Raw genomic sequence first — 15,830 nt, 5'->3', positions numbered from 1 at the left:
TCTCATAGCATCGACGGAGGAGCGGAAGAAGTTTGACCGCTGTAGTGCCCAAGCAATGTTTTTAATTGCCACGAATGTGAAGAGGCACATTGTGACGACTATCAAGTCGTGCAAGGATGCAAAGGCAGCATGGGAAAGATTGGCAAACATGTATCATGTTAAGAACGAAGCAAGAGCCATTGCCTTGACAAGTCAGCTCAAGGATCTCGAGATGTAGGAAGGCCAAGCCATCACTGATCATATTGCCAGGATCACTGATCTACGTGATCAGCTCGCAAGTATTGATGAGGAAATAGAAGACAAGAAGCTCATCTCTATTACTCTCAATAGGTTAGCGCCCTCATATGGCACATTCGTCCGTCATGTGGAATGATTGCATACTAGATGAGCATGGTAGATGACTGGGCATGTCACATTATATGCAGTGGTCTAGATGGGAGTTGGGACGTGCATCCACGGTGGTGCTTGGAAAGCTTTCAGGATGCTTCCAGAGGATCAGAGAGCTCGTTCAGTTAGTCACCTGAGAGGAAGTGCAGCCAGGATGTAGCAGATAGATGCAGCCATACCAGTGGAGTGGATGGATACATACCATTTGCCTATTTCTGAGTCCACCTGGTTGGGGGCTTTTTCGAGGACAGGTATCCCTCTGCAGGTTATAGCTTTGCAGGATGCACATGAGGATACCCGTGTCTTTCAGGTTCATGCAGGAGGCATACTCCACAGATCTTCAAGCGACATTCTTTTGGACAGATCTTCAAGCGACATTCTTTTGGAGGCTCCTTTTCAGCCTATCAGGATTGCAGGATACATGGAGATGGATAGAGACTCATAGTGGTATCTTGATCCAGACCCTGTTCTCGTGGCTATTGGATGTTGGAGGCTTTGGTTGTATGGAGGTTCCCCTATTAGATCCTTGCAGTGGGATCCAGGGGAATGGGAGTGGATAGTTGCAAGGCACTGAGAGAAGAGCATCCCCTTCTTTCGTTACACGGTCAGAAATGCCAGGAGATTCCAGCTCAGTTGTAGAGGCTGAAGGCCCTCTAGAGCTCCTCATTGGGATACTTTTCAGATTTCTGCAGAGATGCAGAAAAACTTTTGGAGGAGACTTTGGAAATCCCTCAAAAATAGGAAAATCATGTTATTCATCTAGCTTACTATTCATGGAGAGATTGCAGTGAACCTGTGGAGATCCAGGTTCGGGGCTGACCCTACATGTCCTCGATGCCACTCAGTAGTTGAGTCACTGCAGCACTGCCTTTGGGACTACACTCAGGCGAGGACGATTTGGAACGATGTTGCTAGGATACTTTGCATTTTTCATAGAGCACCCTTCTTCATGACCTGGGGATTAGTTGCTTGGTTGTCACTCATTGGTCCACAGGCTTTCTTCGAGGGACATGACACGGACACAGCTTTTTTTGTTCGACGACACCTTGTGGAGTCATGCTCCCTTCGGGATGTTCCATTTACTCCATTCAGAGCTCCCCACACTTCTGTAGACACATCTTGGGAGATTCTAGTTAGTATTATAGCATGGCATATTTGGAGAGCCAGATGTACATAGGCTTTGAAGGACTCCTAGGTTCACCCTTCTCAGACTATGGCCAGTATCTGGGCAAATACTATACACACTTTGATGGCCCTTTGGGCGAACATACAGGGAACCTCCAAGACTGCTACTGCTAGGAGGGTTGCTTTTTTCAAAGTCTGGAAGGATTGTCCTTTCTTCTTTGACTCTCCTTCAGGAATGATGGCATTTTCAGCTGCCACCTGGGATTTTTGATTGCTCATTCTGAGCTTTTTTTTCTCATGCTTGACATGATGTACTCCCGCACTTGAGCTTGCTCTGTGGTTTTTATTCATACTTACTGAAGTAAATTTCTTGAAAAAAAAAAAGGTAGGGGATTTAGGCTTTATAATCCCGCTACCAGGAAGGTAATAATCAGCAGAGAAGTTCTCTTTGCTGAGAATGAGTGCATGCAGCCCGCTAGTGCAGACTTGCCACCACACGATGACACCCCTTTGGACATCATCGAGTTTGAGGATGATGAGACGGAGTCTCTTGATGCTTCCCCTTCTACTTCTCATAGTTCAGATGGCTTGCCACATGTTGAGGATCGCTCTCCCTCAAACGTTTCAGATTTGCAGCCAATTAATGAGAATAGACAGCCTCATGTTTGGAGGCATTATCAACGTCGTGAGGCCACTAAAAATGTTGATGCAGCCCTAAGTGGTACAACGGAGAAATCTATTCCATGTTGGATAAGGTTGACCATTCAAGATGCTAAGGATCAGCCTACTTTGGGGAAAACCAAGCCCAGCACTCAGAAAAATTAGAAGAAGGTCAATTTTGCTTTGATGACCTCAGTGATGGAAGCTGAAAATGAGCCTCAGAGCTTCAAGGATGCTCAGCATAATCTGGCATGGCAGAAAGTTTTGGAAGCTGAGATTAAATCCATTGAGAAGAATGCCACATGGGACTTGGTTGATGGGCCCATTGGAAAAAATGTGGTTGGCACCAAATGGATTTACAAGGTGAAATACCATTCAGATGGCACAATTAAGAAATACAAAGCCCATTTGATTGCCAAGGGGTATGCACAAGAGGAGGGGATAGATTATGAGGAGACATTTGCTCCAGTGGCCAAGATGACCACCATTCGTTCTGTCATCTCTCTTGTTGTGTTTTATGGTTGGTCAGTGTACCAGATGGATGTCAAGACTGCTTTCCTCAATGTAGATCTTAAAGAGGAGGTCTGTGTACATCAGCCCCAAGTTTTTGAGGTGAAGGGACAAGAGCACAAGGTATGCAAGCTCAGGAAGGCTCTATATGGGCTGAAGCAAGCAGCTCCTGCGTGGTATCAGAAGATACATCAGTTTTTGCTGTCCCAGGGCTTCGTAAACACTCATACAGAGCCAAATCTATATGTTCTACAGCCAAAATCAGAATTGGTCATGTTGGTACTATATGTGGATGACATCATACTCACTGGCAGTGATTTGCAGCAAATTACAGCAGTGCACTCTGCTTTATGTTACAACTTTGACATGACAAATTTGGGCCTATTGCATTATTGTCTTGGCATTGAGTTTTTTTTTTTTTTGCAAAAAGAGACTTCTATTAAGTATTAAAGAAAAACCGTTAGAGCAAGCTCCATACGGGATACATCATGCAATGCACGAAAAGCTCAAGAGCCAAAAAGAAAGGATTGAGGCTGATAGTGCCATCTCAATCCGGTAGAAACCTCCGAGAAAAAGGGAGAACCTCTCCAAACTCGAAGAAATATAGCCCTTCTAGAAGAGGCTGCCGGTGAAGGGCCCTGCATGCTAGCCCATATGGCTATCAAAGTGTGAACTGTGTCAGACCAAATACCCGTGAACACCTGTAATGGGTGTATCTGGGTGCCATCCAAGGCCTTAGTACATCTGGCTCTCCAAATGTGCCAAGAGGAAATGCTAGCCAAAATCTCCCAAGAGGTGTCCACTGAAACATGAGAAGCTCTGAAGGGAGTAAGTGGAACATCCTGTAGAGAGCAGGGCTCTATCACCTGCCGGCGGACTGAGAGTGCCCAAGAAGAAGGCTCACCCTCATAAAACACCTGGGGCCCGGTAAGAGATAACCATGCGACCAAGCCCCAAGTGATGAAGAAAGGGGAAGTGTGAAAGATGCTGAGTATCCGAGCAACCCCTTTCCAAACAGTCCTCGCCTGACTGCAGTCCCAAAGGCAATGTCGCACTGACTCCTCTGCAGAATGGCATCGAGGACAAGTGGGATCAGCCCCAAATCGTGATATCCACAGGTTCACTGTAATCCCTCCATGAATAGAAAGCCAAAAGAAAAGAGTGATCTTTCTATTTCTGAGGGATTTCCAGAGCCTCCTCCAGAAACTTCTACGCAAGTCTGCGGTGACGAAAAAGCTTTTCCAATGGGGGGCTCTGGAGGGAATCCAACCCCTACTGTTCAGCTGAAACCTCCTGGCATTACTAACCGTGAAACGAAAGAAGGGAATCCCCCTCTCTCGGTGCCCATGATCTATCCATTCCCACTCTCCTGGGTCCCACTGCAAGCACCTGATAGGTGCACCTCCATATAACCACAACCTCCAGGATCCCAAGGCCAAGAAGAAGAAGAAGAAGAAGAATGTATTACCATCCTCTGGGGGCCGAAATACCGACCCATGGGACCCATAAAAGTCACGATACAAGTGTCTCCTTCCTTTTATGGAAGGGGGGGAGAACAATTATTTTGAAATACATTGATTAATACAACATTCACGATATTTAAGAACCTTGGCAATATAGTTACCCAGAGTGGCTATATGGCTATGTGAGAGCAAGCTTGCTAGGGTGTCGTGTTCCTCTGTAATATTGTTAAAGTCCCTCCTTATGCAGGCATACCGTGTGCATGTAAGGAGGACATGTGCTTCAGTCTCTACTTGTTCTTGGTCACACAGCTTGCAAAATCTTTGTTCCCTTGAGACATCTCCCCAAGCACCTTTCTCTATCTCCAGTCATCAGCCAACTCACAGTCAAAAAGCTCCTGCTCCTGTCTCAAGGGCAGTCTCAGCCCAAAAAGCTCAGCCTGAGATCTAAGGAAGATACTCATAGCTTCTACCTTAAAAAGAAAGAGGAAGGGGGCTAAAGGTCATCCCTGACGAACTGATCTGGAAATCTGAAACCTGTCACCCCTTACCCCTCCAATCAAAACGTGGCTGTGGGCTGATCTGTAAAGGGAGGCCACCCCTCTGATCCAAGCATCTGAAAATCCAAACCGTAGAAGAGTGCGCTCAAGAAAACCCCAATCTACTCTGTCATAGGGCTTAGGTAAGAGGGGCAGCGAGGAGGGAAGGGAGGGGGCAAGCAGCAGGGAGCGGGGAGAGAGGCAGCAGGGAGCGGGGAGAGGAGCAGCAGCAGGAGAGAAGGGAGGGGGCAGCGAGGAGGGGAGCAGGAGGAGCAGCAGGGAGCGGGGGAGCAGCAGTGAGCGGGGAGAGCAGCAGGGAGCGAGGAGAGCAGTGAGGAGGGGAGCAGGAGGAGCGGGGAGCAGGAGCAGTTGTGCGTCATTAAAAAATCAGTCAACATCAACTTTGGTGGCATTTAGTTTTGGCAGACCCATGATGGGATTTCTATGTCACAGACAAAGTATTCGAAGGGGTTGTTGCAGAAATTTAAAATGGAGCACTGTAAGCCTATGGCTACTCCATTGGAAAAGGGACTCAAGCTGAGTAAGCATGATACTGCTGAAAAGTTTGATGGCACTTTGTACAGGCAGTTGGTTGGCAGTTTGATATATCTATGCTCCACATGGCCTGATATTGCCTACGCCACAGGGCTTTTGTGCCAGTTTATGCATTGTCCCACGATCACACATTGGAATGTAGCAAAGAGGGTTCTCAGATATGTCCATGGCACTCTCTCTCTTGGCTTGCATTATGCTTCAGATTGTGATCTAGAGCTGAGTGGTTTCACCGACTCAGATTGGTCAGGGGACATTGACGACAGATGGTCCACTACTGGCTATTGGTTCTCATTGGGTTCAGCCTGTATCTCATGGCTTAGTAAGAAGCAAGAGCAAGTCTCTCTTTCCTCGAGTGAAGCAAAGTACAAAGCTGCAAATTCAGCCACTACGGAGTTAATGTGGTTAAGGAAGCTTTTGCATGACTTGCATCATGCACAGGATAGCGAAGCAAACTCTATCTTCTGTGACAGCCAGAGTTGCATTACTATAGCCAACAATCGTGTCTTTCATGCTCGCATGAAACGCATTGAAAATCATTATCATTTTGTACAGGATTGTATTTCTAATGGCTTCATTGATCTCATCTATTGTCCATCGGAGGACAATGTGGTGGATGTGCTCCTCATCAAGGGGAACCCTTCCCCGTAAGGGGGGCCTCTAAGAAGATCCATCTATGTGAAGGCTGCCACTGTCCCCCAGTGCGTGGGGTGTTCCTTAGAAGCCCTCGCTGTAAGAGGAGCTTCCAAGGCTCTGCACCTGGGGTGAGGCCACGAACCACCAACTTGCCCAAAAGGGATCTGCTCTGCATCTCCGGATCGATGATACCCAACCCTCCCAGTGCCTGCGGCATGATCACCGGGGCTACCAAGCTACTCGAGCTCTAGCGTTCCTCGTGCCATCTGAACCTGCCCAAAGGAAGTTCCGTACCAACCGTCGGAGCACCAGCAGGAGGTGATATACCAAGCCATCGCAAGAAGGACCTGGTTTGCCGCTAAGGCGCGACCTGCTAGGGAGAGTTTGGCCGAGCTCCAGTAGAGAAGCTTGCGCCGAACACTCTCAAGGACAGGAGCAATCTGCTACTTTGCTGTAATGTCAACACATCCGAGGTATCTTGCTGTCTGGCCCCGCTATATACATCTGAAGCCAAAGTCACTCCCCCACTCACGGATCTCCTGTGGCTCCTCAAACCTCTCCTTGGGAAAAGGTGATGACGTCGTCTGATGTTTGCAGTTGAATCATAAGGATGTCCACTGCCCGCCCTACCACTACTCTCTGCAACTCCTATCGGAGTATTAGGTATTGCAGCGGCTGACTACGAACACGGTCGTGGAGCCCGTGTATGTTCCAACTCACTATGGTCCAGCTCATGGGGACGGGGGTGTCGAGAACAAGGCTCTCCTGTGAGTCGGTGCCTGTCCTAGAATGACTGCCTTGTGTGACTTTTTCGGGGGTTTGGAGGGCGAGTAGTTGGTGTCTGTGCGGCGACGTACTAGGCTGGATACCGGCTCAATACCGATCTTCCATGCCCGCTTCATCATGAAGGAGGCTTCCACCCCAAACAACTCTGCACACTTCTGGAGGGGCCAGAAGTATGCCTGCTCCACCTTTGCCTCCAGCGGCAATCTGATAACTCCTGTTGCCAAACCACACACCGGCTCCTCACGCGTGAAGCTCAGCTAAAAGTTCACCTCCACGCCATGGGCGTCAAAGGTCCAGTCCCTGGGCTCCCATCCACTCGTCCATCATGCGTTATTTGATCTCCTATAATAGCATCAAACACCTCTGGGGACCACTTCTGCAACCCTATGGAGGGAAACTGAAATCTCCAAACGGGGTGTGTCTGAGATCCCACTACACTGATCAAACCCCCCTTTCGGGGCTGAAGGACCATGAGTGTTACCTCCAGTGGTAGAGGATATGAGTCCGGAATCTCCAGATAGTTCCAGGGTCCTAACCTCTAGAAGTCCGGCAATAAGGGACGCCCAAGCTGGAGCTTCGGAGCTGCTGGCCAGGAGGACGAGCCCCATTCCTCAGGATCCCTCTCTAAACTGACCGACTGCTGCGATGAGGAAGCAGGAGGGGGCGTCATATTTCCCTTGCCTGCTAGCAGGGGTGTCGAGGCAGAAGAACCTGTTGCGGAGGTGGAGAGGGGGGCGGCTAGGGAGGGGGGGTTGGGACGTGGGGGACGGAGGGAGGGGGGCGGGTGGTAAGAGTGACCATAGCAGGGGGGGCTGAGGGGGGGGGAGGGGGCAGGGGGAACCTTGGAGTGGGAGTGGGAGGAGGAAAGGAAGAGGGGGAGGGGTCTGGAGGGGGAGGGGGAGGGGGAGGAGGAGGGATAAGGATGACCGTAGGCCCCCTAGTGATCAGGCTTGCCGGCACTCTAGATCCGCTCCTCCACGGCCACTGTCGGGCTAGCATCTGCGGCTTCCGCCATCACCGCATCTGGAGCTCTTGGGGCTTGCTACTGCTGCTGCAAGAGTGAGTGCGGAAGCTGAACCTCCGAAATGGGAGGATTGTCTAGATGAGCGGTGGCCCCTGCCCCGCTGGGGGAGGTGGCTCCTGCTGTTCCTTCGAGGCCTCTCGGTCAACCCTGTCCCTCTCTCTGCGATTGGCCCTCTGCCTGCGGTGCTTGCGGGCCTACTTGCTTGGTTTCTTTTTGCTTTTTAACCTGGGTCCAGTCCCCTTCTGAGGGGATAACCCATGGGATCTGAGACTCCTGCTGCTCCTGCTTGAGAGGGTGCTGGACTCGGGCCTGTTGACTCGAGAGGGGGGGAGGTGCACGGGGGAGGCCATGAGGGCAATCTCTGGCGAGGTAACCCATCTGTCTGCACCGAAGACATTGGCCTGGTAGCCCGAAAATCTCCACCCTCTGGCGAAGTGTGCCCCCTTCAAGGGTCTCAAGGAGGATCAACTGTGGGAGGGACTCTGGGCTCTCAAACACTAGTCTGATCCTGGGGACTCCATCATCTGCTAGAACTGAGGCGGCTGACTCTGGCGGGGACTCGAGCACTGTGCCAAATGCCCGACCAATGGAGGGGAGGATGGCTCGATACTCCTTGGGGAGCCCTAGGAAGCGGAGTGTAATCGGAAAACGTGGAACATGGTGTGTCGTATCCATGTCCTCCACTGTGAACCCATGATACCAAGGAAAGAGGTAAACTAGATGCGGGCCAAGGAGGATGGGGCTTTGCTCCACGAGTGTCGAGGTAGTGTCAGGGGAGCTCAAATGGATGAGGAAAACGCCTCTTCCATAGATGGTGACCTCCTGGATGTGGTTGCCCCCTCTAATGTCAAGCTCACCTGGATTTACTCTCGCACCTGTCTCCGTGTAGGCGTGAGGCCCACAATTCTGCCCCCAAGCGCCTTGTCTTGGAGGGACTGAACTTTTTGCTAACCCTGTTGCTTGACAGCTGGGGAAAGAAGAACCTTAACGGCTATGGGAGTCGAGGGTGCTGCCATAGAGCCCCTCTGGCCAAACCAAAGGTCACCACCAAGATTTTCTTTCACCGTGACAAACACGAATGCTCCCGCTATGAAGAGCATCCCCTTATTTCATTACACAGTCAGAAATGCCAAGAGACTTCAGCTCAGCAATAGAGGTTGGCGGCCTTCCAAAGCTCCACATTGGGATTCTTTTCAGATTCGTGCAAAGATGCAGAGGAACTTTTGCAGGAGGCTCTAGAAATCCCTCAGGAATAGAAAGATCACTCTTTTCTTTTGGCTTTCTATTCATGGAGGGATTGCAGTGAACCTGTGGAGATCTAGGTTTGGGGCTGACCCTACTTGTCCTCGATGCCACACTGTAGTTGAGTCAGTTCAGCATTGCCTTTGGGAGTGCACAGGCAAGGACAAATTGGAAGGATGTTGCTAGGATTCTTTGTATTTTTCATAGAGCTCCCTTCTTCATGACCTGGGGATCAATGGCATGGTTATCTCTCACTGGCCCTCAGGTGTTTTTCAAGGGACATGACTCAGATTCAGCCTTCATTATACGACTGTGGACTCATGTTCCCTTCAGGATGTTCCTTTCACTCCTTTCAGAGCTGCTCATGCCTCGGTAGACACATCATGGGAGATTCTGGCTAGCATTACAGCATGGCGTATATGGAGGGCCAGATGTACAGAGGCAATAGAGGGTTCATAGGTTCATCCCTTCTAGTCTATGGCTAGTATATGGACTGATACTATACATGCTCTGATGGCCATCTGGTCGAGCATGCAGGGATCCTCCAGAGTAACTACTGCTAGGAGTGCTACCTTCTTCAGAGTTTGGAGAGGATCTCCCTTCTTCTCTGAGTCTTCTTCAAGGTTGAGGTGGCATTTTCAGTCTCCACCTTCGATTTTTGTTAGCTCTTTTTGAGCTGTTTATTTTCTTCTCATGCATGGCATCCACAGTAGAGCTTGCTCTTGTGGTTTTCAATCATACTTAATGAAGTGATATTTTTAAAATATATATATATGTATAAAGCTACATGTATTTCCCCCCCAAAAAAAAGTGTGGAGATTCCAGCATTTTTGTGTGTGTGTGTGTGTGTGTGGAGAGGGAGGAGGAAGGAGGGGGGCAGGCAAGAACACTTGTGGGAGTAGAGAAAGCGCAGGGAGACAGGGCGAGCACTATGAACAAATGCACATTGGGAATAGAAGAGTCTCACAGGTGGGCAGATGAAGCCTAGTGGGGGGTGTGGTGGATAGATGCTGATAATAGCCCGTGGGGGACTGGAGATTGCCCTTGCCCATGGGGACAAGCCATGGAAGGAAAACAAGAGTACCATGGGATGGGGCTTCAATCAGCCATGGGGGGAGGAATGGGCAGGGCACATTGGATCGTACACAAGGAGGGGACACAAAGGGGAGAGAGCAATGTTTTCTAAAAAGGTGAACGTTAGAAAATTGGGCGCTGATTTGGGTTTGTGACAAAAAGCTAGGCGACCATGGCATTCTGAAAAATCTATCGTTGATCGTCAAAAACAGCCAAACTTGGACAATCTTTATCTTCTAATTGACAAATCAAAAAGTGTCAAATCAAATGGCAGGACATGATTCAGATATTTTACCATATTTTTCCCATCATTTAGTAAACTTACGTGCATCAAAGTAGGCATTTTATGAAGCTATGGATACTTTTCTCCACCAAGTTTAGAGCACGGTTGCCCATTTTAGGCTATCAGTTCTCAAGGGTGAGGATGGTAGGATAGTTTGCTATGGCACTCCTTTTTCAAGGGGGGTCTCTGAAAAAAAGAGCATTGGGAGAGATCTTGGCAAGTAGGAGGGGCCAAGAGAGTGCAGGAGGTCTGGTGAAGAGAAGACAGGAAACCTCGAATAGGGGAGGAGCAGGGAACTGCATATAGGAGAGCTCTCTCAGCATCTTTGCTCCTTCAAGCTTAGTCGAAGTTCACCAAATGCACTCATACCATGTCAAATTAGTGGGAAGAGACTGGGTCTGGAGACAGAGAGGTGTGGAGGGGGTGCGCACGGTGTTCATGAAAAGATGAATATACACACAACCCATTAGGTTTCCACTGTCATGCTTTCTACATTAGGATTTCATGTAGCATCTCCCTCTTGATACAGTGGATGCATTACAATTTATATAAGGTTGAGACCGTACTACAACAATTTGCATGAGTGTCTCTTAGTAGTGTGTGGAACCAAGTTCTCAAATTAGGGCATAGTGCTTGTTGCCATGGAGGGATGTTGCGTTCCATTTTAGAAGGTAGTGGATGTTGATGCTTTTAAATGGCATATTGAGTTCCTTTGATGGAGTAGTGTTATATCCTTCTATCTTGGTAAAGATGATGATTGGAAGGATACAAACAAATCTGATAGGCTAGATTCTTAATCTTGTTTGGGATTAAAAGCATGTCTGCAAAGTAGGTGGTTAATTATGAAATCCTTTGGCAGAATTGTATCAAACGACAATGAAGCAACATATCTGGAGGATGATAAATATGTAGATATAAGATCTTTCAAGGAATTTATATCGCCTATTACAAAAGATTTGATGGTTGGTGGTGAAGATTCTCAATCACCAGATGGATTTGGAGACTTTTCTCAGTCAGGCAAACACATCGAGCCTTCAAATACAGAACCAGAGAAAGTACAGAGAGAAAGAGGCATATCTATTACTGAGGTGGATTTCAAATTTCTCTCTCTTACATGTATTGTGTGCAATCTTCGGTAATCTAAATGTTGGTGAAGGTTCGAACACTACCAAACAATTATGCTTATCTGTATTGAAGCAGAACACAGAAAGTAAGTATCTGGCACTGATTCCGGGCCTCTCTAAAAGAGGTGAAAGCAATAGAAATAAATTGTGTCTGCAGAAATTTTTCTCAAATGTGAACTGTGCTTTTCCAGTATTGATTAAGTTGTGTTCTTGTACAGGTTCATGCAGATGAAAGCATTCTAAAATCTTCCGGGACAAACGATTCTGCTATTCTTGGGTCCACACTGTATACTGCGGCAGTGCCGAACCTTGCAACAACAGACTTTCCTGATACCTGTGATGTCTTGAATTCAGCAATTGTCAGTCCTGCAAGGACGGTACCAGATGATGCATTAAGACCAACCACAGATCATGAAGGTGACAATAATATCCAGTGGACTATGTAGTGCTTGAGTTGTGATAGAAAGGTTCATTGCTGTGATGCTGATGTACATGTTTCTTAGATTTGTACCCTACAAGAGGCATTCATTTGATAGTTGAAGATATTTCAGTAATTCATACAACTGGGAAGAAATTTGAGTTTTCAGTTCTTTTCAATATTTTACTGCCCTTTCTTTCACTGCAATAATGTGCAATTCCCATCACAGTTATAAGGATTCACAATGAAACATACAACATTCTGTGATACCATTTGTGGGACTTCTACCATGTGGTGTCGCCTATATTAGCTATTTAGAGAATTGTTCTGCTCTGGCAGTTTAGAATGAAAGCTTAGCTTTGCTTGCCTTTTACTCTCAGTTGATTTGCACTCCGAACAGAAAGATTCTCTCAGCACAGATTCAATGGAGATCTCCGATGATGATGAATTGACAACAGAGATAATAACTGAACAGGAAATTCAGGATGAAATCGAGGATGTGGAAGTCTCAAATGTATGCTTTGTTCCTGCTGCTTTATGCTTGGTGTACTCATACTTCCTCAGAATTGTGAAAGGCTGAAAAACACTCTATTCCACAGCTAGAGGCAGATATCCACACACATTTCAGCTTGCCCAATGAGGATGTAGAGAAATTTCTTCAGTTACAAAGACAATTCCAAAAAGGAAGAACTATGTGGTAATGTTTTCTTCCAGCATTTGCCTTGTATTCTTCATTTTTTATCAGGGTGGTTCATAGGAAGTAGATATGAGATTTTTGTTATATCTTGTTTTCTTACCGGAAAATTTCATGGAAGCTACTGACAAATAGGATACTGAATATTCTTAGAACTGAAACATTGTCACTCTAATCAAAGTATGTCATTTGGGATGTGTGGGATTCTTTTAAGGCTTACACATGATCCAGAGAAGTTATTACTCCCAGACATGGGTGATTCTTCAAAGAGAGAAAGGAACAATGAGATTGATGAATGTGTTGGCAGCACCCGAATTCCGTTCATGGATGACCAAAGCATGTTTCGGGTTGCACTTTCAAGATGTGAGATTTAACTGCCTATTGTAACATGCTTGTGGATGAGAAAATCCTTAGATATTTTCCTCAGCTTTTTTGGGGGCCTTGAAAGTTCTCATACTAACAGTCTCTGGACTACTTGCTCTTCCCAGCTGGTATTGATCTTATACAGCATGATAATGATCTCCAAGTAGATCCCTCAAAGGTGAATATGACAGCTAAATATACACTAGGAATCGAAAATACATATACAATATGAATCAAAAAGACTTTTCTAGAAGATGTTTAACATGAAATTTTGTTTTGATGAAGATTCCTGGTGCGCTACATTTCTGTTCACTGAACAAAGAGGAGGAATCAGAGGACTGCCAAACAAGTGCTTCCTTTGACATTGGTATGCAAGGTATGATTAGGAAACATATAATGGCAGTACAGATTATTTAAGGATACTACTGCAAAGAACAAAATTATGAAGTCGAAAGAATTGTTTGAATAGATCGCCACCATCAGGACACAGAGACACGTTTCTAGCAAACAGAATTAGATCTTCAGTCGATTGATAGTAAAAAGCCATGTCATTAGCATGCAATAGCTACAGAAAACTTAAATGAGTGGAGAGCAGAGACCCATCAATTGGGTAGTAGGAGAAGAACAAGAAAGGCCAATAGCGAGGATACCTATTGAGGAGTCTGTAGACTATTGAGGAAATACACTCTAGGGGAGGGGATATGGGGAATCATTTTCAAATTGCACTAGGATTGAGCAAAGAGTAGGAGGAATTCGAGGAGCTGAGTGGTGCAGGCTTGGGGCTATGAGCTGATCATTCACATTGTTTCTTCTTTCCATGGAATGTTTGATCTGTGCCGGAGGTTTTGTTTTTTGCTTACTTAGATTTTTGATCATGTATTGCGCTATTCTTTGGGTCTGGGTTGCCTTTAAGGCACATTATGCTCCTCCTTCTGCAAGTGATCATCGGCATATGATAACACGTCCACATGTGTTCAACCCAACTCTCAACATATTTTGTTGATCATGTTAAGACCCTTTTTATGTGAGAGGGTCTTTGGGAAGGAAAGCATTGGCTCAAGTTGCAATATTTCTTATCTTGATGTGTCTTAAAGTGCAGTGGCACAGTTCTGTGAAGTCTTACATAAGAGATTGTACTGTCTGCGTTCAAGGGCTAGGCAAGAGGACAAGAATATTCCTGTTGAGAAAAGACATTATCGAAATAGGGGGCTGGGGGGGAGGGCGGGAAGGGGGCGGGGCACAGATTTCAGAGGATTTACCTATGATAAAACAGTAAGTCAAGCCATGCTCCTAGTCCAAGGTCACTAGAACCATGGACTTTGTAGAAGCCCTTGTCGACCTATAGGAAGGAAGGCTGGAGATAGGATACAGGAGTGGTCCAAAGAACATAGTGAGTACAAGGAAACTACAACCATCCCACAAGATTCCATGGCTGGAGCTATTGGTGCACTTGGAGCTGGAGCCCCCTTGCAGGAGCTTATGATTGTGTAAGATCTATCCCCCATAAAGATGAAGGTGGGAGAAAACATTTTATAACTTTATACAAGGATGAAAGTGCTTGCTAAAAAAGTGAAGAATCCACCCAAACAATGTTGTGATTCAGCAATGTTTTGAGATCAATGCTGCAATCAACTGCCACTGACAAGCCGCCGCAAACAAATGATGCTTGGCTGCTCCCTCTCAACCTCAAAAATATGATGCTTGGCTGCCCCCTCTCAGCCTCTTCCTTCTCTCCTCCCTCCCTTCAGCCGCCTCTCTGCCTCACCTCTCCCTCCTCCCTCAGTCTCTCCTTGCCTCCCTCCCTCCTCAGCCCCCTCCCCCGCCCCCTTACCCCACACCCTCATCCCTCTCCCCCGCCCTTTCCCCCCGCCCCCTCAGCCTCTACCCCTACCCCCTTTCTCAGCCCCCTCAGCCCCTAGCTCCGCCCCCTCAGCCCCTACCTCCTCCTCCCTCCCCTGCCTCCCTCATCTCCTCTTCCACCCCTTCAGCCCCTCTGCCTCACCCCTCCCTTCCTCCTTCAGCCCTTCTCCTCTCATCCCCCCCCCCCCCTCCCAACCCTCTCCTTTTCAGCCTATCCCTCCCCCCCTTCCTGTTGGAAACGAGCAAGCTGAGCAAAATGGAGACAAGAAGATGGACACAAATGAAGAATTGTCTCATAGAATGAAGAGAAATGAGGGCCATATGTAGGCTACCTCTACATCCACACTGACATCATAGATGACCTCATACCAAAGGCCACCAAGCTCCTAGAATCTCTCCCCTAGCATCTAGAAGCATCTAGCTCTACCTAACACACCTAACTGCCTCGCTAGCACACACATAGGATCACAAGTGTGCCTATGGAGAGGCAGGACATTGAAAAACCCCAACAAACCCCCCCTCAAGGGACTGCCTCAAGCTATGTCAAGGATACAGCTAGCACAAGGTGTCACATGCCATCTCATGGTGGTCATGGATCTATCAATGGCTAGGATCTCAAGCTAGCAAGGGTTCCCATGGGTGTAAGGTATACAGAAGGGATACAAAAGACCTTCCAATGGTTATCTCCCCTGCATGTACATGCACACAATGTCTGCAGGATGTACCATGGAGCAAAAAACAAAACCTCCCCTAATGGTTGTCTCCCCTGCATGTAGAAACACAAGTCTGCAGGAGGTACCAAGGGGACAACACATACTCACATGGTCTACATCATAGGTGAACATAGGTGAGGACAAAGAACTCACAGTTTATTACAATCATTTTGGAGGACTATCTAGGCAGAGTACCTTGACAACTAGGGGAGATACAAGTGGAGCTCAAAAACATACTCATCATCTCGTGGATGATGTGGGCTTGACAAGAAGCCTCTTCTTGTAGCAAAGCAAAATATCCATGTCAAGGCAAGGTCTTACCACATGGGCAGTGTCTAGTGCCTTATAAGATGGTACCTTGATAAAAGAAGTAAAACAAG

At 47.3% G+C, this 15,830-nt stretch overlaps 1 protein-coding gene across 1 annotated transcript in view; it reads left to right on the top strand.

The window, feature by feature from the left end:
* The window catches only part of LOC147903294 (uncharacterized), a 246,534-nt gene that overhangs the window by 110,012 nt on the left and 120,692 nt on the right, over positions 1-15,830 (top strand). The window contains exons 7-13 of the mRNA XM_087371313.1: positions 11,138-11,366; positions 11,621-11,819; positions 12,201-12,349; positions 12,420-12,517; positions 12,729-12,877; positions 13,003-13,055; positions 13,163-13,253. Coding sequence (XP_087227439.1) covers positions 11,138-11,366; positions 11,621-11,819; positions 12,201-12,349; positions 12,420-12,517; positions 12,729-12,877; positions 13,003-13,055; positions 13,163-13,253 — 968 coding nt within the window. The remainder of the gene's footprint in view (positions 1-11,137; positions 11,367-11,620; positions 11,820-12,200; positions 12,350-12,419; positions 12,518-12,728; positions 12,878-13,002; positions 13,056-13,162; positions 13,254-15,830) is intronic.

This window comes from Dipteris shenzhenensis, chromosome 3 (genome assembly GCF_047967505.1).
Source record: "Dipteris shenzhenensis isolate YYH24624 ecotype China chromosome 3, Dip_SZ_1.0, whole genome shotgun sequence".
Classification (NCBI taxonomy): Eukaryota; Viridiplantae; Streptophyta; class Polypodiopsida; order Gleicheniales; family Dipteridaceae; genus Dipteris; species Dipteris shenzhenensis.
Note: the sequence above shows the minus strand (reverse complement) of the source record. Positions and strands in the feature narration are given on the sequence as shown.